Here is a 27,192-nt window from a genome sequence, read left to right on the forward strand (position 1 = left end):
GAGGATCAGAACACCAAAATGTGGTAGAGCTGAGCAGTGTATTCTGACTCTACATTTCATACTTCTTCCACTATACCAAACCAGAATGATAACATTTTTATTTTTTGGCCTTTTATATATAAATTTTCTGTATTTAAGTATGACAGACATCATCTTGCCATCATTTCAGTTTCACCATATATAAAGTAATGCATTTTTATTTTCCTCTTGAGTTGTACTTGAACTTTTTCTGTTTCTGTCAATGACACCACCGTCTTTTAAATATCACTAAAATGTGTAATCTTAAATCATGTTTATTTAACTCTCTTTTCTTTCACTATTCCCAGTTGACTGCTAATATCCATCCTATTTCCCTCCCCACTGATTTTCCTGTGCAACTCTTCTAATCTTGCCCTGTTCATATATCTTGGATTACTTTACAGTCTCCTGGGTGACCTGCACTTTCCTCCCTATAATCTTATGATCTTATATGATCTTCCATAGTTTTGTTTTGTTTCTTTTCTTTTCTCTTTCTTTTTTCCTTATTAGGTTCAGTTACCTCTTCCTTCCTCTGTGCAGTCAGCATTATTTCCATCTACCAACTCTCTTTTTTTTTTTTTTAAGAATCTATTTATTTATTCATGAGAGACACAGTGAGAGAAAGGCAGAGACACAGGCAGAGGGAGAAGCAGGCTCCATGCAGGAAGCCCAACGCGGGACTCGATCCCAGGTCTGCAAGATCACAACCTGGGCTGAAGGCAGCGCCAAACCGCTGAGCCATCCAGGCTGCCCCTCCATCTACCAACTCTTCTTATCCAGCCCTGGCACCCCGGTCATGTCATTCAATTCCTATGAGTGTACTCTGAGATGTTCCCTCCATGTTTAAGTCAACCTTAACTATCTTCCCTAGGCCCAATTTGAAGTCCTCAACCTCTATAAAAATAAAAAGCTAGAATATCCGATCTGGGAGTGTCCTCTACTTTATCCCCATTCACAATAACCTTAAATATTTATTTATTTATTTATTTATTTATTTATTTATTTATTATCTATTTATTTAAAAGATTTTATTTGACAGAGAGAGAGAGAGCAAAAACAGGGAGAGGGAGAAGCAGACTCCCCGCTGAACAGGGCCCCAGATGTGGGGCTCGATCCCAGGACTCTGGGATCATGACCTGAGCTGAAGGTAGACACTTAACCGACTGAGCTACCCAGGCACCCCTTAAATACCTATTTAGAAGAGAAACTGCTTGAGGAAAACATATTCTTTAAATCAACCAAAATCTTGACCAGTCTTAACCTAAAATTTAGCTCATACTAGCTGTTCATTTAATAATTGTTTGATCCAAAGGACTGCAGTATCCTACATTATGTTACACGTGTTATACACATCAAACTCACATCTGAAATAGAGAAGATGATTGATGGAAAATGAAGCATGATCATTTTTTTTATCCAACACAAGAAAGAAGAGAAACAAACTATAACTTGAAGGAGCTTCTGGTTGACCCTAGGTGGAAAATATAATCAAAACTAGAAAGCATAATTATCTGAGTTTCTTGATTAATCAAATTTTATAGAATGTTAAAGATCATTGGAATGACTAACTTGTTTCATAAGCTCTTATACAGCTTACTATGGAATATACAATCTAGAAGGATCATGTGAGAAAGTCAAGTGCAGGGACTAAAAAGGAATACATCTCTGTTACCAAGTGTCCTTCCATGGCAAAATACTTCTCATATTGGCTTATTACAAATTCTTCTCTCTCCAGTGCTATTTTCTAATAGAAAAGCCAGAGGTGGGCAGCCCCGGTGGCGCAGTGGTTTAGCGCCGCCTGCAGCCCAGGGCGTGATCCTGGAGACCCTGGATCGAGTCCTACGTCAGGCTCCCTGCATGGAGCCTGCTTCTCCCTCTGCCTGTGTCTCTGCCTCTCTCTCTCTCTCTCTCTCTCTCTCTGTGTCTCTATGAATAAATAAATAAAATCTTAAAAAAAAAAAAAAAGAAAAGCCAGAGGTCCTGAAATATTGTCTACTTTGTGTGAAATGACTGAGTATGGGTGTTTTATGTTATATAAAAGGCCCTTATACAATTTGATAAAATGTTTGTAGCCACAGAGTTGGCATCTGCCACTTGGTCCTTTGTCATCTGTCTTCTCCCCAGTAAGGACAATTTATGCTTACACAGATGTCTTTTTTTCTCCCCCGGCCCACACTTAGTCTTTGATTCCTGTCCCTCAGAGCCCACACTGAAGCCCCATGTTTTGTAGTTGACCACCCTGAACAGAAGCTTCTGATTTCCTAAGTGACTTCTATTCTCAAAGGAGCTACTGTTTCCAGGTAACCTGTTCCACTTACACTTTTTTGGTTTCAGTTGTATCAGAATGTGACATGGCTTAATTAAGCATTCTGGCCCAGTTTGAGGCTGGAACCGTAAATAAGGAGGAAGTTTCTACTCTTGGAAGAACTCAGGCAGTGTCTTATTTTCACTGAGCTGTGCAGTTGAATGGTTTGTGAATCGCTGAGGTTTAAGTGTTTACATGGGCTCCAACTCATCATAGCATCCTGCAGTTCAAAGGCAACTATCATATGTGATATATGATAGTTGCCTTTGAAGTGCATATATTATATCATATATGATAGTTGCCTTTGAAGTGCAGCTATATGATAGCTATTATATCTTTATAAAATTATTAAAAACACATGATGATGGTGGATAAAGGATTTTATCCTTTGTGCATTTATAAGTCATGGTATTATCGGTATACAGAGGATCCATAAAAACTAAGGGTACCACAATAAACTTTTTTCTGCAAAGTGACTGAAATAAGTATCTGAAATACAAAAGAAAAATGACCACACAGTTTCATAAGATTACTTCATTTCATACATATCCTGCCTTAACAACTTCCAGAAAATTTCAAGTACCACAACAGGAACTATTTCCTTCCATCATTATTTCTTCTGCCAGATAAGAACTTATTAACACAAGACCTATTGAAGAAAACTTACATAATATATATAAAAATAGGCAATCTCTAGTCCAACTTAATGGCCCAAATAACATTTTATTCTTGTTATGTGTATGGGTAGCTTTTACCCCAGGTAGTCTGAGAATCCCTTGGATGAAGGCACTATGACTTGAACATAGTATGAGCTCAAAAAAAAAAAAATCCCTATTAAATAAAGAAAAACTTGGAGATCCCCCTGAATACTTCAATCATTTATAAAAATGAAAAGAGGCAAAGACACAATTAAAAATGGTGCAGTCACACAATATCAGAAAGAATTCTAACATATCTCAGGTCCTGATCGTTTTTTTTAGCTGTGAAAACTAAGGTCAAGTCAGTTGTTTACCTAACATCACAGTTAGTAGATAGATTTAAACGCGGGTCTCCTAAATTTGCCTTTACAAGCTTTAGAAGTGTCTGGTAATCGTGTATAAATATCATTTAAGTTAGTAAATACCTTTCTGGTATGTTGCCTATTCTTTATAGCCTTACAGTCTACATCTACCTCTAATTATGCTTCATGTCCTGAAAGTATTAACAGCTACACTTGGTTTCAAATGCAAAAGTAATATGTGATCTTTGTATTCATAAGAAAACTAATGCAGGTTCTCAGAGTTCATGTTTGTAATGTTAATATAATTTTTAAAATTTAACCTAGAGGGGATCCCTGGGTGGCTCAGCGGTTTGGCGCCTGCCTTTGGCCCAGGGCGCGATCCTGGAGTCCCGCGTCGGGCTCCCGGCATGGGGCCTGCTTCTCCCTCTGCCTCTCTCTCTCTCTCTCTATCACAAATAAATAAATAGGTAAATCTTTAAAAAAAATAAAATAAAATAAAAAATAAAAATAAAATTTAACCTAGAGCTTAAATAACTCCCCTGAAAGAGACATGTGAGAAAATCATCATCACTCCCATACAGACACATAAAAAGAGAAGTCTATGTCTTCTGTGCCTGTGTTTTCTTTCTTTAGATTTATTTTTTCTTTAGATTTATTTATTTATTTGAGAAAGAATGAGAAGAAGAGCACGTGCACAGGCTAGTATGCATGAGTGCAAGCAGGAGGAGAGGCGAAGGGAGAGGATAAAGGAAAAAAGAGCAGACTCCCCACAGAGCACAGAAGCCTACATGGGGCTCTATCTCATGACCCTGAGATCACAATCTGAGATCACTACCTGAGCTGAAACTAAAAGTCAGAAGCTTAACCAACTGGGACATCCAGGCGCCCCACGATTTCCACATTATTTTACAGATGGAATATAAGTAAGTTAAAATTGATAATTAACAGGTCTTTATCCAAAATATATAAAAATCCAAGAAATATATATATATATATATATTTTATGATAGTCACAGAGAGAGAGAGAGAGAGAGAGAGAGAGGCAGAGACATAGGCAGAGGGAGAAGCAGGCTCCATGCACCGGGAGCCCGATGTGGGATTCGATCCCGAGTCTCCAGGATCGCGCCCTGGGCCAAAGGCAGGCGCCAAACCACTGCGCCACCCAGGGATCCCAAGAAATATATATTAATGTAAAATTATTAATGTGAAATAACACTATTATTCCTGACTAAATAAAGACTAAGTTGATACATTTATAATGATTTTTATACCCAGATATTTCTCTTCTTTAATACTACATACATGGTTTTCTATTCAGGTGTTCCCCATTACCTAAGAATCATAGTAATGATATACAATAAGGGAACTTCTCTGGAATAAGGTTATATTGAATTACAGTGAGGCTCTAATGGGAATGAAAAAGGTTTTCCCTGGCGAGCTACTAATAAAGTGAGGGGATACGGAAGGAGCAACCAGGAAAAGAATGAAAAAGCAGTTGGTAAAATATTCATGCAAAAAAAACCCCAAAAACATAACAAACCAACAAAGCTGACACCATAAGAAGTTAATGAGTTAGAAATATTAAAGGGAAATATCTGAAGAGTTAGGGGAGATAATACTTCTATGAGTATCTCATTCCTTCTTCTTCCCCTACATTCATGCATATGTATATGATTTTTTATAAGATACAGAAAATCTATCAAAGTCAAGTACAAGAAATAAAAAGTAGTTGTGGACTTGCATGAGGAGCTCCAGAAGTGTTGACATCTCTAAAGGTTTGAGGACGTCAAGACTGCTAAGTTACCAATTAAATCCCTAGGACATTTACTTGAGTTTATTCAAAATAGCAAAATCTGTTTCAGACATAACTTTTAAATCACATTTTAGTGGCCTTCCTTCAAAAACCTAGCCTGCATAACTGACTTTTTTTTAGCTTAGTTAACATGGAACTCAGAAACACACAAGCCTCATTCCTGACGATTACTCCATTTGGGCAGAGATGCTCATACAGATCATGAAGCTTTACAATTTATCTCTTAAACACTTGGTTCTTCCTCTTTATGCTCAGAATTAATTGGTTATTATATAGACCAGTTAGTCTCATTAAACTTTCAAAATGTTACCAGGGTGCCTTCTATTAGCAAAGGAAAAAATTTTCTCAATGGCAATTTGGAGTTATAATGATTATTAAAAGTAAATTTGTTATTGTTACAAATTCAAAGATGGGACAAAGTAAGAGTTGGGGCCGGGGAGGGGGAGGGACAGAAATATTTATTCCAGTAGATTCCAATTCTGGTAGGAATCACCAGGAGAGCTTTAAAAATATATAGATTTTTGCTTCCTTTCCCTTTTAGTCTACCTCAGGATTCTGGTTTATTATAACTGGGATGAAGCTAGATCATTCTGATGAGATTTTCCACAATGCTGTACACATTTAAAATCATGAGTCATTTCTACACTAAAATGGTCACACTCATATATAGCTGATGAGTCCCCTCCTAATTCATGGAGAACTCCAAAATTTGGAAAGTGCCTTCCTTATACTATTCTTTATTTTAATGTATAGTGTCCCTGTAACTGAGAATAAAAGTAAGTATTCCTTGTGAGGAAGAAATTATTTTGAGAAATACAAATGAAAAAGGGTGACATGTTGGAAAACGTAAACCATAAAAAGATTAAGTATGTGTGTGGAATTGTTAACTTCCTTGTATTTTTCACTGACTCTACAACACTCCTAAAATACTTCTACAATATATTCAGTATTCTTTACAATGTCAAAATGTGCTGTAATATTATTGATGAATGGGGTAACTAATAAAATTAAAAGTTTCATAATAAAGATCACCAATGAATTAATTCTGATTTTTTTCAAGATAAAAACATAAAAACTTAGATTAATGTAACAAAAGAGAAAAAATTATACCGGGTTGTATTTAAAGATTTTAGATTCCAAAAGTAAACACAGATTCATAGTAGCTTTCTTACATTAAGAGTGTGTCTTTTGGGATCCCTGGGTGGCGCAGCAGTTTGGCGCCTGCCTTTGACCCAGGGCATGATCCTGGAGACCCGGGATCGAATCCCATGTCAGGCTCCTGGTGCATGGAGCCTGCTTCTCCCTCTGCCTGTGTCTCTGCCTCTCTCTCTCTCTCTCTCTCTCTCTATCTGTGTGACTATCATAAATAAATAAAAATTAAAAAAAAAGAGTGTGTCTTTTAACAGTCTTCTTAAAAACTTATCTCAAGCCATATAACTGGGACTATTTTTTGCCACAATCCCACAAATTGGACAGCTACAAACCCTAAGTTAGTTGTCACCCACTCAATGGTTGAAAGAGGTTCTTTACAATTAAAAACTAATAAAAACTCAAACTTATGGTGTTGGCAAAGAATGCCATTAAGAGTATAAATCACTTATATGAAGATAATTGTCATAGCCAAGACAGGGTTTGTGAATTGAACAAAGAAAGGGAATAGAAGGAGTGTTAAAGACGAAGAAAGTGGGTTTTTAAAAAATCATGATTTCATAGAAGCCTCCACATGTAAATAGATATTTTTACTTGAACATATTTATTTAGACTCAAATGGGAAATCAAATCAACAAAACATTTAAGTTTTTATTTATGAGTAGACATTAGGACATAAGAACAGCAAATGTCCAGATAAAGCTCAAGATCTCACCAATCTATCTTATATTAGTGTAGTCTCTGAAAGTACTGACATACTGATTGAGGGGTTTTAAGAAATTCTATAAAGGCAATTTGATGTAGGCCCTAAAATTGCTATCGGGGAGGCACCTAGGTGGTTCAGTCAGTTAAGTGTCTGACTTGATTTCAGCTCATGTCATGATCTCAGGGTTGTGAGATCAAGCCCCGATTCAGGCCCATGCCTGGGCATGGAGCCTGCTTAAGATTCTCTCTCCCTCCTCCTCTGACCCTGCCCCTTTAAAAAATGTTATTGGGATTTGCCATCTTTGAATAGTTTTGGCATGTAATACATTATACAGGACCACATTATTATGTTGTCATTGTATTTTTAATCACATTATATTTGGTTTGGTGCCCAGAAATCTTTGTGTACTTGGTTCTTGGCTAAGTATCATTACTCTCAGAGTTGGCCTTCCATTTGGAATCAGACTGCTGAGTGCCTAAGGAGGAAGACTCAAGGACAGGAAGGATGACTGGGCTAACCACCTTCCTCCTATACACTGAGGGTTCACCGACAAAACACCAAGGAAATAGTACAGTTGTCCATTATCTTCTATGTTTATTTGCAACTCATTCTTATAACACAATTCAAAAGTTATAGGATATATTCCTCTCTATACTTGCAAATAAAACATTCTTCCATTTTAATAAAGTATATTAATTAGTAACTTTAAAAAGTCTCCATCTTTCATGTCTCCTTACAACTTGCTGATAGGTATATTATATATACTGAATAAGTATTCTCATTGTCATCAACTTAATAACCATGTGGACAAGGAGAATATGGTGGTGGTTGTGGCAGGGGATGGTGATGGGTTTCCAAAGGTTATCCTAGAAACGATGAGTCTTGTTCCCTTCAAGATAAAAATTATCTATATAAAAGATAAAAGTAAAGAACCAAACAGAACTTTTTCTATGAAATTCAGTAAAAAAGGACTTCGAAAAAAGTTGGCTCTCATTTTCTACATAATCCCTGGCAGAATCACCTTTCTGTATCAGTTTAAAAAAACTGTGAATATTCAAATACATTTTCAAGGCCTGATAAAATTGCAACAAAGAATGATAATATATCAAAGTCTGTCATTGACAGCAACTGCTATATCTAAGGAGCAAATGTTGATTTTAATAGTTGATTTTCCAAGAAATCTCATGAAATATTTTGATGCAGTTATGATAGAATCACAAACCTAAATTCATAGTATCCTCTCAAACATGATATTTAGGGGATCCGTGGGTGGCGCAGTGGTTTAGCGCCTGCCTTCAGCCCAGGGCGTGATCCTGGAGTCCCAGGATCGAGTCCCAGGATCGAGTCCCAGGATCGAGTCCCAGGATGGAGTCCCAAGATGGAGTCCCATATCGGGCTCCCTGCATAGAGCCTGCTTCTCCCTCTGCCTATGTCTCTGCCTCCATCTCTCTGTGTCTCTCATGAATAAATAAATAATTTTAAAAAAACATGATATTTAACTTCTCACAGTAATTAAATTTCTTTCAGTTGTAGGAAGGTATTTTGAAGATTACAAAGTTGAAGCATTCGCAAATTAAATGATTTACTTATTCCCTACATTCAGTGTAGGTACAAGACTAAGAAATCATTAACTCTTTTTCCCAGTGTACTTTGGAGCCTAAGTTCAAATCCCAATTCTGCCACATAGTAGTTGCATATGATTAAGTAAGTTCCATAAGTCTAGGTTTCCTTATTTATAACATGGAGAGAATAATTCCTAATGTATAGACCTGTTTCAGGATTAAATAGTGCAATGTGTGTAAAGTGCCAGATACAGGGCCATATTGGTACTCAATAAGTATTATTATCTTACAATTTTTACAGGAAGCATGAACTCTGGCTTTTTGAATAGTATAAATTATAATACAAAGGAAGAACTTCTTAAAATGTATAATGCTGAGAGCCAGTCATAGAAATTGCCTCTTGAGATATGATTCCAGTGAGTGTTGTAGACACTATGATGAATTGAAGGATGGTTTGTTCATGCTGAGAAATGGAAAACCTATCTATTGTTTGAAAATAACTGGTTATCATAAGTTTAAATGAGAAAGATTATTTAAATATATGCTTTATGTCAGATGGGATTGTTTTGTTTTTGGCAGATTCTGTGAAATTATGTCTTTCCAAATTAAAGTATGTGATTGTAGAGGAAATATTATACTTAAAATCACTTCCTACAATTAAGTCTTAAAAGCTATGAGAGGTCATTCCTTTTGGTATCCTTCTCAAATCTTAAAATTCTCAGATTCTAATATAGAAATAAGACAGTAGACATACAAAGAAGTGACTTAAGTTAACATAAGCTAATAACCAGAACAAAAATATCCTTATTCCTATAAAAAAAAAATGTACTCTTTTGAGAAAATAAATTTAGTTTGCTTCAACTAATCTTAATCTTGGTCCCTTTGCTTTAAGATGAGTCTTATTCTAGCTCTATCATAGTATGACACATACACAATATATATTTGGTACATACTATATTTAAATATTAGTTATCTACACTATAGCTTGAAGAAGCCTAAACATTTTTATTCTTAGATAAAGTCTGCCTATAATGCAGTTGAAACTAGGTCTCCTACTATACAAATAGAGATATTTAAAAAAAATACCACTTGGTAGAGGACTTATAGCTAAGCATGCAATATGTTTCAAGTTTACAGTAATTAAAATTTATTCAAAATGTTTTATAGAGTACAAAATAATAATGCAAAGATTCTTCTAATCAACAGCAAGTTTACAAAAGAATCTTAAAATGAGATCCAAATATGAAGCTGCCTAATTGATTTAATACTTAATAATTTATACTCCAGTAAAAATCTTTTCAAAATCAGCTTATTTTTTTCAAGCTCCACAGCTGACTCTTATCTGCATTGGGGCAGGTCTCATCTGACTTTTGCAAATAACCAGGTTTATTAGCAAGATACTTTACAAATGTATATATGTGATACCTTTAGTCATCACTACAACTGATATATTTTTTATGGTTATAAAATGGCAACAGCAAATAAAGTATAATAATTTTTAGGTTACTTTCTGAAGATGATGTTCCAGAGTGCCACTAATAGGCAACTATCCTTTTCTCATATCTTTATGAACTACAATTCTACATACCTTAGAGAATAATGTAAATTTTTCCTCTCTCAAACCAAATTTTAGAACTAGCTCAAGAAGTTCTATGTGTGGAGGGCTAAAAATTTAATCTGATACAGCTAAAAATCTCAGCCACTCTTCTAGCAAACATTTGTTGTGCTGTGTAAATACTCATATAATACCAAATACATCTGCAGTAGAAAGGGAAGAGGTCGGGTAGGTATGTTCAAAAAAAGAGAGAGGACAAGAACAAGAACAAATAATAGCAATACCATTATTCTCCTAATTTTCTTTGGTTCTAGCTTAATGGTATTATTTAGATGTGAAGAGCAGATAATCCTGTCATACGACCGCATTATTAACCAATGATCTTGCCCACAGTGTTGGATTTAAGCTAAAGCAATGCAGCATCCAAGCAACTGAGATTATCAACAACTATTGGCACTTCTCCATTTTAATGATGTAGTCTTTCAATTTTAATAAAGTATAGGAAAGGGGGGGAAATGAATCATACACAGAAACGATCCAGAGTGAGAATGAGAAATTTTCTAAGTGTATGCATGGTACTCTGGCTATTCAAAGTTACTAGGTCACAACTGAATGCTGAACAAACACTCCTGACCAGGAAGTAATCTTGTGTTTTGGAGAACATAAGATAAAAAAGATATAATCACAGGAAATTGTTTTATGTAGCAATGTTCCATTTAGAGGATTAGAAACAGAACTGTAGTAGCTGTCAAGAAAGAAGCCAACTCCCACAAAAATGGTCAACAATACTTTCGATGTTATAAAAAAAGAATGACTACATCCTTGAAACAAGGCCTTCTAAAGGTCAGACAAGCAATACTAAAGTTTTCCCCCAGAAGGGAAACTATAATATACTGCTAATTTTATTTAATTATGTTGCCTAATAATAGTTACTTAAGCTAACTAGTGATGAAATAAGTAGTAAAACTGAAGTGGGATGAGTCCCTCTGTAGTAAGACCTCAATTTAATGTGGGGTCCTTACGTGTTTTTCCAAAAATGAGGCAAAGATAACATCCCCAAAATGGAAAGATAAACATACCTATGAATGAGGAAGAGAAAAAAAAGGCATTGAGCATATGGATTATTGAGCATCTGGATCCGCAGTGCATCCCTAACCCCAGAGTTATGTTTAACAACAGCTTGTGTACAAACCACTATTTTTATGCTTTGCAAATGTAATATGCCATTTATCACATTCTGAAATTATTCAGTGACCTACTTTGTTAATTATGGCATATACAGAGATCTTCTTCCCCTTTAGAACCAGACCACTGGCTAAATGACTATTTTGGTTTTACCAGGTTACAAGATTATTTTTATTTTAAAGAAAAGAATATTTTAAAGAACAATTCCATAGTTTCATGTAAAGGGAAGCAATGTTTCTTCTCCTTATTTAAACCTTGGTCTTCTCACCTAATTGCTATAGTCAGAAGATAAATTCATAAGATTAATGATGGAAACCAGAAAATAAATTAATTAAAATTTTAAAGATGCAGGGACACAGCTCACTGCACCAATACTCTTCCGTGCAGTTTCACACAGAACAGTCTCAACCTTCAGAAGGGGTGGGGGGAGTAAATAAAACCTGTGGTTTATTCTTAATCAGAGATCTACAACAAATACACAGTCAGTGAGAAGGCACAGGGCTAAAGATCTAGTAGTAAAGCTGAGGAACAAGAAGGGGAAAATATTTTAACCTTCCAACCATAAATCAGCCCTTTCCTTCTACTATGACAAGTGTTGAGAGTTACTTAGTGGAATAAAGCACCTGGCTCTGAGATTGAGTACACAGAACTGAGAAAAACGAAGGGAAGGCTCTGCGTGGTTAAAGCAAAGAAATTTGCCCTGCTCAGGCATCTCCTCCCAATGCAGCAAATTTGGACATGAGCTATAGGCTGCAAACTGAGCTTGGAAATGGTGCAGGGGAATGATGGAGGGAAGGAAAAATGAAGTTGCCAGTTCTGAGGCTGGATGGTTCTACACGGAGCCTCAGAGGGAAGGGGCTAAAGGGATGCTCCTCATACCTTTCTTTTCCGTTCCATACGTTCCCTGGGGATTTTCCGTTGTTTTTTCCTCTCCCTCTCAAGGGTTTTTTCCTTTTCATCCAGTTCAGCCTCTCGAACTTTTTTAATAGAAGCAGCAGCGTGAGCCATTTTGCAGAGAAAATCAGCAGAAGCAGTTACCGCGGCTCAATTTCCACTCCCCAGCAAGCCAGGTGATTTTTAGAGCTAGATGGAGATGTGATTTTTCCCCACCAGGGCAATGGCTGGCAGCCAGAGCACTCACAAAATAATCCACTCCGCCCCGGAGCTAGGTCATAATCTTGCTCCAGCCTCTGCAGCACCCATAATTCACCAGAACGTACCAAGGTCCCAGGCCAAGCCCCCCAGCAGCGCACACCTGCACACACGCAGGCATAGGTGTGCACCCACACTCGGAAATGGTCCCGGGGGAAGGCGGAGCACTAGACTTGGAGCTCTTCAGCAGTTGGGTGGCCGCAAGTGCAGGCAAGCATCCTACTAGTTGAAAAAGCCTTCCTTAGACACACATCACCAATTGGAACAGTCTTTGGGGACTCCTCCAGACAGTCTGTGTCTTCCGACTGGAGCCAGGAAGAGGCCACCTCTGTGCAACTGCTAGGGGGTGGGTAGTTTATTGCCGCTTCCAACCACACCTCTATGCAGGGTGAGAAGAAAATGGTGCAGTCTCACTAAATGACTCGCTGCTGCTGCTGCTGCTGCTGCTAGTGCTGTTGCTACGGCAGCTCTGCTGTAGCACATGACATGAATTCCTGCCTTTTAAATCTCAGCCCTTCCCTCCTCCAAGGTTCATTTCTAGAAAAGAACCAACGCTGCCATTCTGGGAGAAGACAAGCACCGTTGGAGGTACTTGCCAGGCCACCGCTATAGCAATACACGGGTGAGCAGTCTGGGAAGGGCTGGGAGTAGCCCGGTCCTCACTGTGTCATTTACAGACCCACGTGAGGCTGCATTAGGGAGCTGCATTAAGCTGGGACTCGAAAGGAGCTGTCAGTGAGCACACAGCATAATCTGGGCTCAGCCAGGTTATCCCCCTACCCCCACCCCCTGGAGAAAGAGAGGGCCCTCAAAAGAGGCAGAGGAGGGCAGAGGTTGAGAAAGGGTGACAGGAAGGCCGGCAACACCTAAGACAACTCTCTCTCATTCTAACAGGCACACAGGTACTCATTATTTAATTACCAAAGGCTTTTGTTAAATACCAAGGTAACATTAAGTAATGTGATGAAGTAAAGTGGGATTAATGTTTCTAGATGTTCCTGGATATAGACCCACAAAGGGAAACACAATGAAAGAAGAAGATACAACCTGGTAACTCAGGATGAACCCAGCACTTAATCTGATCCAAAAGTCAGTCAAAGGAAAAAATAATTGCCATGGCAGGGGCTAGCCTTCATGGGCACCGTGACGGTTCACGGGTCAACTAACTTCCAGCCGGCACTATTAGTTTCTTATGCATGGGAAGCATAGCCCTCTCTGACATAAACAGCTGAGAATTCATCTCCTTAAGAGAAATAAATAAAATTAGCTTTTATTAACTCCCTCCTCTGGAAAATCTTGTACGTATTTGCAAGGAAACACACATAGGTATTTAAGCTTCCTGGGAAGATAATATGTGGATGTGGGGAGGATTCCTATATGTTCTTAACTAGGTGAGTCATTGCCTGCCACTTGATATAACATAATTGAAATCTTTTCTCCTCTGAGTTACTTCAAGATAATCAGTGGTGAGGACTTCGAGATAATCAGTGGTGAGGATGTCAAAGCAGTCATTAGGAGTGAAGGTGGTTCAGGGAAAGCAGTGAGACTGGAGCACAATGTGTTCTTAACACCATCTGGCCTTTTTTCTTCATCTAAATACTTTCTTAAAATGTTTACAACCAAGCTAGTCTGTTTTGATTCATGGATGTCCTTTTAACTTAAAAACATGTGTCCCAAAAAAAATGTGGCTGAGCTACAGACACACAGTGGTTTCCCTGTTAGTAAGGCTGACTCTTTCTGGCTTCTGCAGGAACAATGCTCTTTTCCCCAGTCCCTCTAGCACCTGTTCATCTTGTCTCACAATATAGTCTCCCCTCTGTGGATTTCCCAAAAGGAAGGTGGAAAATCACAAACACAGCTAGGGAAGAAAGTGGGGAATTCCTGTTTGTTTGTTTTTTTTTAAAAAAGCAAAAACAAACAAAAACCCAAGTTTATTTCATTAGCCTTTAATGAGCTCGATAGACCTACTTATAAAATTGAACAGTATCAATTGAATTATGTTGTTTTCTAATGCCGGGAAAATTACACATTTTTAAAACTTTAATCTGATAACAAGCTCTTGCAGGATTAACCATTTTAGTCCCCAAGATTCCCTCCCTTTTTCTTTTCTTTTTTCTTTCCTTTTCCTTTCCTTTTCTCTCCTCTTTCTCTCTCCCTTTCTTTCTTTCTTTCTTTTTCCTCTTTCTTTCTTTTTCCTTTCTTTCATAAAGTCTTTGCCCAACTGGGAGCTCAAGCTCATGATCAAGAGCCGCATGCTCTAGGGACTGAACCAGCCAAGTGCCTCTGCTTTCCCTTTTCTACAACAGTGTTTGAGAACTTTTTCATTACTTTGTCTGGAAGAAATGGTAATCAATCAGATGTTACTTTGTTAGGTGTTAGTTTGAATGACATAAATATTTCACAAAGCATGTGATTGCCAAATCTTTAAAAACAATAATTAAACTACTTCGCTTACGTATTTTCATTATATCTTAGATGCAATGCAGAGAAGCAAAGTCACTGTGTTTTTATAGTACACTAGAGGGCAAATAACTTGTTCCAGATAGCTTTCCCAGGACAGTTTGCAATGGCAAGAGGGCCAAGTTTAAGTACTCTCAAATTGGCCCACCTCAGGAGAAGGAACCCACTCTAAAAAAAAACAAAACAAAACAAAAACAACAACAACAACAAAAAAAAAACCCATTCTGGGTTCTACTACTCAAATCACAAAACAGGAAATCTCAGACGGCTGTAAATATTTTTAAGTGAAATAAACCGACTACAAGTCCTTTCTTAGTGTACAATGTTTCATTTATCTTTTTTCTAATCATAGAACACATTGCTTCCCCCTGAGGTGGATGGCCCTGTAGAATTCTTTTTGGAGCACCAGGCACATTAGACATTCCCATGCAGTGATAATGTCTCTCTACAACTAACTTATTCAATAGTAAGCTGTTGAGGAAAGGATTTTTTAAACTGTATCTTCTTGTATATTTGTGTTGCTCAAATTTTCCTATGATTTCTGTTTGAATGGGAAAAAAAAATCAGTGTCAGTCTTTCTGAGGAAAGAGAGTAGGGCACACTCACCAACTGACCTCTGCACAGACAGGGCACCAGGTTCCAGTCCCAGGAGCTCCCAGCCATTTAAAGGATACATGCGCCACATTAAAGTAGTCTTCCCATCAAGCTTCCAGCAGAGATATAATACTGGCTGAATTTTAAACTTGTAACAAAAGCTGCTTCCTTCCACAAAGCATCTTGGCCATCAATGGGATAAGCTTGTGTCTGCCTTCAAAGTAAGGAACACTGTGTCGTTTACATTTAAACTTGAGAGCCAGCCTACATAGATTGCCCTTCAGAGAGGACATACTTCATTTTAAAGACAAGAGAGAAAATGGCCATTTGCTGTTCTCAGAATCCAGCACTCCATTGATCAGAATCCAAAGAAAATCCTCTGCAGACATCAGGCATCAGTCAGGGCATCGTTCAATAACAACTGAGCTAGCCATATGCAACTTAATCCCCACTCTCTCTCCCAACCTCACCCAGGAGAAGCAGCTATGCAATTAAACAGCATATATTGTCACTCTACCACAAATGGAGTGTGGGTGGTAAGTGGGAAAAGAAGCAGATGCACCACAAAGACAGTTAAATCATCACCTAATCAGGAAAAAAAAAGAAAGAAAGAAAGAAAGATTCTGCTCACTTGAGCTATCAGCCAAGAGTTCATTCTACTCAAGTTCAATGGTGTTTTTTTTGTATTTGAGGATTCATGTGTGTTCTGAGACTCTCGAATGGTCAGGTAAGGTAAAGCAAACAGAACGAATGACAATAATGATACCTCATTTCCAGTTTGTTTTACTTGAAACCAAATCCAAAAGCCAATTTTACAACACAAAATTAATAAAGCAGAGCTTGCTAAGAATACTAGATCCTACTTTCTGTTGAAAACAGTTTTGTGAGGAGAGGATTTGATTAAAATTAGAATATCAAAGTGGTGTAGTTCTACTTCTGCCTGAGGAATGGAAGCAAGGACACCCCAGTTCCAAGTCAAAATATATTCTATAGTTTAAGATGAGGAAGGAGAAGTGGTCTCAAGATCCCTGTCTTCAAGCCTCTGAAACAAGCTCTGAGCACTTCTGATGTTTGGTAGAAACTTTCCAGCTAATAACAAGGGTAAGTACACAAGAAGCGAAAAGCTTCCCTCTGGTGATCGCTTTACATAAAGAAGATAAAGCCACATGAAGTGTAGGTCACAAATAGTTAGCATTTTATCACCATGGACTGTGGCCCTATAAGGACTGTGAGGATGGTCAAGGGATTACTGGCAGCAGCCACATCTGCAGTGAGCAGAGGGAAGGAAAAGGCACAGAGAAAGAAAAAAAAAAAAATAGCCACAAGGAAAAGAGAGACACAGCCTATTTCTCCCTGCATCCCCCTGACCCTTATCCCTGGCTCTATTCATTCATCCCCAAGGTGTGAACCCAGGTGAAAAAAGATGAATATGCATTAGCCTAGCTTGCGTAAATTGGAGTCAGCTCCTGTAAAGGCGCTTGGATTTACACATTGTAAAAAAACTCTTCTGACAGAAAAATCCCTTTGCTGAGGCTTCTTAATCAAATTTACCTTCTCTGTGCTCACTTTGACAGGAAATAAAGAAATAAGTTCATTCAGAAATTGGAAAAGCCTCACAAGGCTAAAATCTGTCGTCCTTTTAATTTACTATATGTTATTTTAGATTGAAAGACCGGAAATTAATATTTGCCTTTTAAAGACACTTTGTTTCAGTTAAAATTTTTCTCCCTGTCATCTCATTACTGCATGGCTTCTATCTCTGGTGCCACCTTTTTATCAAATACAGTAACTGAGGGTCTAATATGAGCCAGTCAAGAAGGACTGGGCATCCACTAGTGAAAATGATAGTCTTAACAATCCAGCTGTTGTAAGTGAATTATTTTCAGACTTCTACACCATCTCAGTCACTGTGTAGGATCTACAGTCACTCTAACTACAGATACTCAGATCTCAAATAGAAGGTGGCTTCACAATCTTCAAATGCTTGGCTTCAAGTGTGAAGCCATTTCTACATATCTTTAAATGTCTTCTCGGGGCTCTTCTCTTCTCATAAATGGACTTTTATTCTGAAAAACTTACTGATCTTGGATCAGAATGCCCCATAGTCCATTAGGGATTAAGACCTTGGAGTTAAGCTCTAACTCCTGCTAACAATTTACTGTCTTGGTTTAAAACACATATAAGTTGCCTTTTGGGTATGTAACAGCTTTTCATGAAAACTCTGGGCATATTTCTGAGCCCTTTTATTTTGGTCAAATAAAAAGCGCTAAACTGTGGTTAAGATGTAAGCCTGTTAGTCCTAAAGATCCCTGAAGACAAGATTTGTGTCTTTATCCATAAAGAAATTTTTATTTTTATTTTTATTTTAGGAATTATATTTTTATTCAGGAATTATATGTTAGTGGTTTTAGCATCTCAAAAGAAATAACTTTATTGGTAATGGAGAGAGAAGTTGGATAAATACTTGAAATTTTTACATTTACATAATGTCAATGAGAAGTGCTACTGGGAAATATGATAGACCATGTTTTAATTAGATTATTTACAAAAGGCAAAGATTAATTTTTCTTGATTGAGACAAAACTATTTTTTAATGGTTACCTGATAATGTACTTATTTTATTTTGTTTTATTTATTTTTATTTAAATTCAAGTTACTGAACTTAGAGTGCAGCACTGGTTTCAGGAGCAGAATCCAGTAACTCATCTACCAGCATACAACACCCAGTGCTCATCCCAACAAGTGCCCTCCTTAATGCCCATCACTCATTTACCCCATATCCTCACCCACCTCTCCTACAGCAACCCCTCAGTATGCTCTCTATGGTTAAGGGTCTCTTATGGTTTGCCTCTTCTTTGTTTTCATATTATTTTATTTTCCCTTCCCTTCCCCTATGTTCATTTGTTTTGTTTCTTAAATTCCACATATGAGTGAAATCATATGGCATTGAGACAAAACTATTTTTAATTGTTATTCCTTACATGACTCCAAATTTAAGCCATGTCTATCTTAAATTTTTGTGAAATAATTTATATTTGCATATAAGTCAGTAAGGCTTAAAAGCTAGTAAATATGCATTTTTAATGACTGGGCTATATTAATCCTATACTTTCTATGGACCATGGAATTATAGCTTTCTTACTCAGCATTCCTGGCCAATTGTTAGCAAAAATATCTCGTTATTTTCCAAGATTAACAATAGAAAGATGGTAAAATGTAATCTTAGAGTATATCCAAATCTGCTGAAGATCAAACATCAAATCAGTGACAGATGTTTCAGATCTCCAGTTTTCCAACCCAATGCCCTTATCACTAAAGCATGGAAATAAACACTTTTGGCAATTCCTACAATCAATTCTATACCCAGTAGAGCTTTTGTGCAGTGGATACAGCAATAAATATAAAACACTTATAAAATATGTTGTTTCAATAAACACAGCCATTCAAAAAACAATCCTCCTTGTGGTTGTATTGCTGGTACCAGAAAATTGAACTGCTACAAAGTGCCACTCTTGTATCCATGAGTGGTTAGTAATATTTATGAAGGTATAAACATCTGGATTATTACTGCTTCTGGATGCTACCACATTTAGTTAACTATCTCCCCGCCCTCCTCACATATACACTGATAAAGAGTTTCCATGAACCATTTTCATTTCTTCAGCAACAGATATAAGCTATCCTTTTTATTGCAACCCCTGTTTAATTGACCTATAAATAAAATCTGTTGCTAGGCAGTCAATGTTTCTTGCTTTAGGCATGACCAGCACTTTTCATTTTATACCTACTCATGCAGAGTCATGGTCCATAAATATGGAAACCAAAGCATAAAATTCAATCAAACTTTCTCTGGAAACCACATTTTCAATGCTACAGCATAATCAAACCTTTTTGGCAATGTAGTGTTTCTATCACTTCTAAATCAAATCAATCACCGAAATACAAAGCATATATATATATATATATATATCATATGTTTCCAGTGAATAGAAGCCAGTCATTCAGACCAACCCTCCCCCTGAAACAAGCTAGGAATGTTGGATAAAATATAAATAACTTCTTATAAGCAATAAATAGCTTACATGATAATAAGGATTTTCTGAAGGAAAATGGAACCACTGGGAGATAAACAAGCAGAGAATTTGCTTTTGTTTCCTGAGTATATTTCCCTAGAAAATTTTAACTTTTGTTTTGAAAACATCATAAGCAAGGGGGTAGAAATCAAATGTCAGTATCTATATAAGGTGCAGGGTCTAATGAGGGGCCTCCCTACAATCATCTGAAACCTCAAAAATCTAAAGTCTTAGGCTATGGGTAGAATAATAAATAACCAGCTCTCCAGCAGATTTACAGCCGGGTTTTATTGCCTGGAGTTTCAACAAAACTCAAGCCTTGAACTTGGTTTAGAGTGATGTTCAAATCATTTTTAACCACAGGGCCTTAAGTAAATATATATCTTCTGTGAAGGAGTGACCTTCATCCTTGGCCTCAAATTATTTGCATAAATAATTTTCCAAGAACAGTAATTAGCCAAAAAAATAAAAGACAGCCTAGCATACAGCAGAAACAACAAAACAGAGAAACAGACCCATAAAGACTTAAAATAATAAAACTGTGTATAGACAAGACAATGACACAAAAGGGATGAGTTATAAAAATAAAAAAACAAACATACAGTCTGGTTCCCCCAATGTAATATCACTTAGTTGAGAGGTCAGTAATCTGAATTCATAGAGTTCAACTTATTTCACTTTTTTTTCTACCTCTCCACCAACCTATACTAATTTGCATAAGAACAGATACTAATAAATGTTGGCAAATGAGCATTTTAAGCACCAAATAAATTGTAGAAACAATATGTACTGTAGGATGATATATATTTTAGGATTTCAGAAGCTTTATTTTTTTCTTAATAAACAGTTTTGATAATGAATAAATCTTAACAGAAAGTTGCACCCCTAAACATTTGACAACACAAAAAAGTCACCAAAATCTGATAAGGTTAACTGAAAAATTGCAATAGATTATATTTCACATGTTGAAAATTTTATATGAAAACAAACTTGATGGTTTAGGTAGAAACTTTAGCCAATATTCAATCCAACCAACTTAGTAAAATTAAAAATTAAAAAGGGGTGAGATATATACATATATATGATTTATATGTATATGCAATGGAATATTACTCAGCCATTAAAAAGAAAGAAATCTTGCCATTTGCAATGATGTGAATGGAGCTGGAGTGTATTATCCTAAGCAACATAAGTCAGTGAGTAAAAGACAAATACCATTTGGTTTCACTCATATGTGGAATTTAAGAAACAAAACAGATGAACATAAGGAAAGGGAAAAGAGAGAAAGAGAGGCAAATGGTAAGAGATTCTAAACTACAGAGAACAAACTGAGGGTTGCTGGAGGGGAGGTGAATGGGGAATGGGCTAAATGGGTGATAAGTATTTAAGAAGATGCTTGTTATGATGAGCACTGGGTGTTATATATAAGTCATGAATCACTAAATTCTACTCCTGAAACCCAATTATACTGTTTTAACTAACTAAAATTTAAATAGAAACTTGAAACAAGGGACTCCTGGATGGCTCAGCGGTTAAGCTCTGCTTTCGGCTCAGGGTGTGATCCTGGAGTCCCAGGATCAAGTCCCACATCAGGCTCCCTGAGGGTAGCCTGTTTCTCCCTCTGCCTCTCTCTCTGAGTCTCTCATGAATAAATAAATAAAATCTTAAAAAAAAAAAAAAAAAACTTGAAACAAAAAAAAGCTTTCTTAAAAAAAAAAAAAAAAAAAGCGTGTGTATCTTCTTCTCCCACCAACAAATTTGTATGTTTACCAAGAGCCATGTATGTTTACTACCAAATTTTTTATCCCAGTTGTATTTGTTATAACAGTAACATAATTTAAATAAGTCTTCTATTATGTAATGAACTATAAGTGCAAGAAAGCTTTTGTTTTATGAAAATTAATATGAATGCTTTTCAAGGACTTAATAAAGATGAATACCTGACAAATACCACTGTTCCATTACAGATATGTCCAAAACACGTGTAAAAACCTAGGGAGGAGGTTTTGGGAACCTCTAGAAATTCTGTGATCAGATTGTTTTGCAAGTGTCTTTAAGAGTAGGTATTAGTGCTTATTTGTCAACTAGAATGTTTAAGCCATTAGCACCAAATAGCTCTAAAGTTGACGTGACCCTCTTGTACATGAATCTTGTAGCTTCGGCTTCCTTTCCTCTGTAAGAGGTGTGAGGAAGTGCAGACACCAGGTATAAGGAAAAGGAATCATTAAGTTCTGACTCCAATTAAGATAGCAAACCAGAAAATACAAATAATACCTATCAGGACATACCATTTATTCAAAAAAAAAAAAAAAAAAAAAAGCAAAGCAAAACCCCACATGGTGGAAAACTTTTAAACAAAACGCAATCACCCAACATTAAATCATTGGCAAAAGAATTCCAATCTACATGTTTCAGGTTAAAACACTTAAAGTATGTACACATTATTGTTTATGATTCTTTAACCATCGTTTTCTTAAAGTCTACCTTTTTTATTACCTATAAGCACATTACATAATATTAAATATTAAATAAGCCAACTAGATGTTGTTTACTAAAGGTTTTGATTTAATGTTTGACATTTTCAAAATTAGTACACCAAGGTATAGCTGAGGCATTAACAACTTCCTGTTTAGGTGTTAAAAGCTCCTAAGCACTATTCACCGTTTTGTAGTCTAACTAATTTTTTTAAATCAATTAATCATATAACATAGTTCTAATATGTTATAAAATAGAGCTTTTATTTGTGTGGTGAAGGGTCTTGAGTTTGAATTTTGAATTCCAACTTGGACTCTGTAACTTCAGGTACATTACCTAGCTTTTGTAAGCTCCAATCTCATTTTATATAGATTTTTAGATAATGTCTACCTAACAGACCCAAGAGAAATAGCATACATAAAACATCTAGTAAGTGCTCAATAAATAGTAAATACTATGATTATTGTTCTGAGAAAAACAAACAAATATAAAACATAAATACAAAACCATGAAAGAGTAGAAAAGTAGACTAAGTAGACTTTTGAGACAGAAATTCAGGGAATAGTAGGAAATAAGATAGGATCACCCCCAAAAATAGTGTGTGGGAAGAAATGCCAGTCACTCTGTATGATCATTATCTTTAATAAGTTCACACTTTGTAAGACTATTTGGTAATGATAAAATCTAACACAAAGCTTGTAACACTGTGGAACGAGTCTTAAAAATCAGTGAATATTAGCTATGGTTTGAATGTCTATGTCCCTCCCACAAAATTCATACATTGAAATCATAATGCCAAATGCATTAGAATGATATTAGTAGAAGTCCTTTAAGAAGTGATTAGGCCATGAATGAGATTCATATCTTTATAAAAGAGACCTCACAGAGCTCCCTACCTCCTTTCCACCATGTTCCGATACAAGAAGTCAGCCACCTGGAAGAGAGCCCTCATTTCACCTGACCATGTTGGCACCCCGATCTTGGATTTCCAGGCTCCAGAGCTCTGAGAGATTAACTTCTATTGTTTACAAACTGCTCAGTCTATAGGATTTGTTATAGCAGCCTGAACAGACTAAGACAAAGTATGTACCTGGGAGCTCAGAGAGCTCCATGCTCAGTGAGGAGTCTGAAGATTCACTCCCACTGCCCTTTCTCCTCCAATAAATAAATAAATTTTATTTTAAAAAAATATGGGCCTGAGAGAGTATTTATTAACCCCATGATAACACAGCTCTTTATGCTCATTTTACTTAAGTGAATTCAGTACCAGGCCTCAATACAAATAAAGGGACACCACGTAAAAGCTTTGTTTTGAATGGAAAAAACAAACAAGCAAAGAACAATTACGATTAGACCACCAAGTAGGCATCATTCCAAAGGGAAGGCTCTATAAGAAGTTCTTCTGCCAATGGATTTATTACTAAGGCAAAGTAATAAATAGTCTGGAGATGGAATACTTTTTCACTCTTTTATAATTAACCCCTAAAATTCAGTTTTAGTAGAAGGCAAAACTTGCTCCATTACCGTAATAGATATAGAAGGACACAATCAACCAGTACATCAATGTGGCACACCTATGAAATACTGTGAAGAAAATTTATTAAAATAAATACTTTCTTCACTCATAAGATTGTAGATAAAATGCCATCTTTCCTAAACAAAATAAAAGCAAAAAAGACATACAACCACATAGTAGGAATTACAATGAACTTCCATAACTTGGACATTATTCTGCTTAAGTATTTTCCCTGCAGTGTCAGCATTTGGATTTTTACAGAGGAAAAATATTTACAACTCTACTCAAGAAGAGCTGACTTTGAATTTGGAAGAGTAATTGTGGATAGATCAGAGTGGAGAGTTTCCATTATCCTCGACAGCTTGCTGGGGTTTTTGCAGAGACAGTTCCGACCTCTTCTGCAATTAGAGCAGCTGCAGATATATTTCCTTTGCATATTGATAATCTCCATTTTTTAAAGATTTATTTGTTTATGAGAGAGAGTGTGCACAGGGTGCGGTAAAGGGAGAGGGAAAGAGAATCCCAAGCAGGCTCTGTGCTGAGCATGGAGCCCTACACGAGACTCAATCTCACTACCCTGAGATCATTACCTGAGTGAAACCTAAGAGTCAGACACTAAACGGATTGTGGCACCTAGGCTCCCTAATAATCTCCATTTTGAGAAAAACTTACTGCTTAGAAAAAAACAAAACAAAACAAAACAGAAGAGTAAAATAAACTATATGCTGTCGTGTGTGTGTGTGTGTGTGTGTGTGTGTGTGTGTGTGTGTGTGTAAATGGAAAGTAATGGAGTGTGATAGCCCTCTGCTGGATGAGAGAGATTAAATCTTGTTACAGGAAAGTACTATTTGAGGAACTCAATGTTTCACGAGATTTAGAGGACTACTCTACTGCTTGCTACCTATATATTTTATTGTAGTTTAATGGATATTTTTCTGTTTTACAGAAAGACAGGAAATATCCTTTATGCCAAGCCATACAATGTAGCATTAAACTAGAAGAATCTAACGCAGATTATAAATTCAAATATTGTGCAGGATTCTTTTTAATAAAAATAGAAATTGAAACAAAGTACAATTTGAGCACAAAAGATATTTTGAGTTCTCAGTTGTCAAATCCCTAGCTGGTATTTCTCTTAACCTCATTCTAGGCTAGATTACAATATTCATAATTAATATTAAAAATCATTTGCTAATATAGTCTCAAACTATACACTAATATGCATTAAGTCAGTTCTAGTCTTACGGACGTTTGAGCAGTACAGTATGATCAGGTTTGGGTTTTTTTTTTTTTAAGATTTGATTTGAGAAAGAAAGACAGTAAGTACCAGCAAGGGGAGGGCAGAGAGAGAGGGAAAATCAGGCTTCTCGCTGGCCGAACTTGAGTTCAGAACTGGTTCTCAATCCCAGGATCTTAAGAACATGAACTGAGCCAAAGGCAGAAGTTTAACTGATTGAGCTGCCCAGGCACCCAGGCATTTTGTTTAGTGTAAGAAAATTTCTCAATACAAAGGCAGAATCACTCTACAGTATTCAACTCTTAATATGGATATAAAATTTCTGAAGCATGTCCTAGAATATTATTATCTTTACAAAAATTGTTTTACAAACGGACCCTTCATGCTTATACCAATACCAATTGGAAAATTATTTGATTTGTGTTTGAAAACCTCAATGGTAAGCCTTAAAATGATTGAGTCTTGAAAAAGTCTCAAGATCCTGGGTCAATCATTAATTTTACTTCACATATCTGATCTTTTCAAAATCCCATCTTCCTGTGTATCACTTAAAACTCCTTATTTTCAGCCCTCTCTGCATATGCCTCGCTTCTGTCCCTGCTGCTTCCTAAACCATTGATAAAGTTTTGCCTGGTTCACAGTCTCTTCAACTTCCACACACTCACGATACTGGCCATTTGATATACACTTCCAAATTCTGCTAATCCTATCTTGAGGCAAAAAGGGATTGAGGAATTCCTTCCAGTTTGCCAAAGTGTAGGATTAATTCATTTCACATTTCATTTTAGATAACTGTGTCTACGCTTTGATGTTAAATTTAATCCCTAACTGGGTTGGTAAAATGTGTAGAACTTCAGAAGTACTACCTATTGACAAGATTTGCCTGTTTACCAACTGTTCATAATTCTACTAAATCGCCAAACCTCTCCTGAATTTCTGTTTCCACTCTACCTGCCTGCTGGGACACTGCTGTCATGTCCATTAGACTTTTTCAATCTGGGTGGATTATTACCTATTTCCTGGGGCCATTTTCTATGAACACCCCAATCATTGAGTATTTGGAGTCTAGCTACTTCCTATGTCTGCTGTTCATTGTCCTTAATTAGACACTGCCAGGAGGGGTCCCAAGACCCTATAACAACACTCCTACTGTTTTTTTCTTTTTTAAGAATTTTTTTTAGATTTGTTTATTTATTCATGAGAGACACAGAGAGAGAGGTAGAGACATAGGCAGAGGGAGAAGCAGGCTCCCTGTGGGGAGCCCGATGAAGAACTTGATCTCAGGATCCTAGGATCACAACCTGAGCCAAAAGCTCAATCTCTGACTCACCCTGGCATCCCACTCCAACTAGTCTTGAGTTAAGCTTGCTTCAAACTTATGTACTCCTTGCTTGTGACCTAAGTCCCTTACAGACCTAAGTCTGCCGCAGAAATAACCTACATGCCTTGAAATTTGCAGACCAGTAGCCTTGAAGAGTGAAGGACCAGACCTTCCCAGAAGATAAGCCCTGACTACAATCCAAAATGCTGTCCCGGAGAATAGCATGTCTGTTCAGGATCATATCAACAAGCAACTAGCCTGGGTACCTGCATCTCCTGAACATAGGCCCCCTTCCCTTTTTCTGCACCTTCCCCCTTTAAGACCCTCCAGCCTCATCTAGGTGTAGAAGAGGGTCTTTGAATAGTAGTCTAAAATCTCCCCAGGCTGCTGGCTCTCTGGATAAAGCAACCTTTCCTTTCCTACCATCACTTGTCTCTTGAGTATTGATTTTCAAGTGGCAAGTAGCCAAACTTGAGCTCAGCTCAGAACTGGTTCTCTGTCCAGTAACAATACTACACTTTTACCAATATTAGGTTTTTCCACCCTCACCCATTATATTTTATTTTCCTAAATTTATTTTATTTACTTTTGAAGGATTTTGGGGTTTCTTTTTTTAAGATTTTATCTTATTAAGAGAGAGCACAAGCAGGGGGAGGGGCAAAGGGAGAGGGAGAAGCAGACTTCTTGCTGTGGGGCTCAATCTCAGGACCCTGAGATCATGGTGTGAGCCGAAGGCAGATGCTTAACTGACTGAGCCAGCCAGGCCTCTCTCTATTTTACTAATTTTAAGTAACAGACGTACTTCACTTGCCTTCCTTTTTTTTTTTTTTTTTTTGATCCTATCTTCTCTTTCAATTTTTTCTTAATTACACATTTTTCACAATTCTTTTCTTCAAAGCAACTGTCCAGATTTGTAAAGTTCTTAGTGTGATAAAGTCTGCCAAAATTCTTAAAAGAGCAAAAACTCCTTTCTTTTTCTACCCCTTTTCCCAACCCAGAATTCCTACCACGTCTCCATCAAAATCTCTGTTTCTCTGTCTCTCTGTCTCTGTCTGTCTGTCTCTCTCTCTC

The 27,192-nt window shown here is 36.9% G+C and overlaps 1 protein-coding gene across 20 annotated transcripts in view; it reads right to left on the bottom strand.

Moving 5' to 3' along the window:
* Positions 1–27,192, bottom strand: part of ANK2 (ankyrin 2) — a 330,735-nt gene that overhangs the window by 251,394 nt on the left and 52,149 nt on the right. For 7 of the 20 annotated variants that reach the window (XM_038581829.1, XM_038581819.1, XM_038581830.1 and 4 more), the window contains exon 1: positions 12,173–12,301. The exons of 12 other annotated variants lie outside the window; for them this stretch is intronic. In XM_038581829.1, the coding sequence (XP_038437757.1) occupies positions 12,173–12,301 (129 nt within the window). Of the gene's footprint in view, positions 1–12,172; positions 12,823–27,192 lie in introns of those variants that run through there. One more of the 20 variants, XM_038581806.1, reaches the window with a different exon arrangement.

The sequence above is a fragment of the Canis lupus genome, chromosome 32 (assembly GCF_011100685.1).
Source record: "Canis lupus familiaris isolate Mischka breed German Shepherd chromosome 32, alternate assembly UU_Cfam_GSD_1.0, whole genome shotgun sequence".
Taxonomy (NCBI): Eukaryota; Metazoa; Chordata; class Mammalia; order Carnivora; family Canidae; genus Canis; species Canis lupus.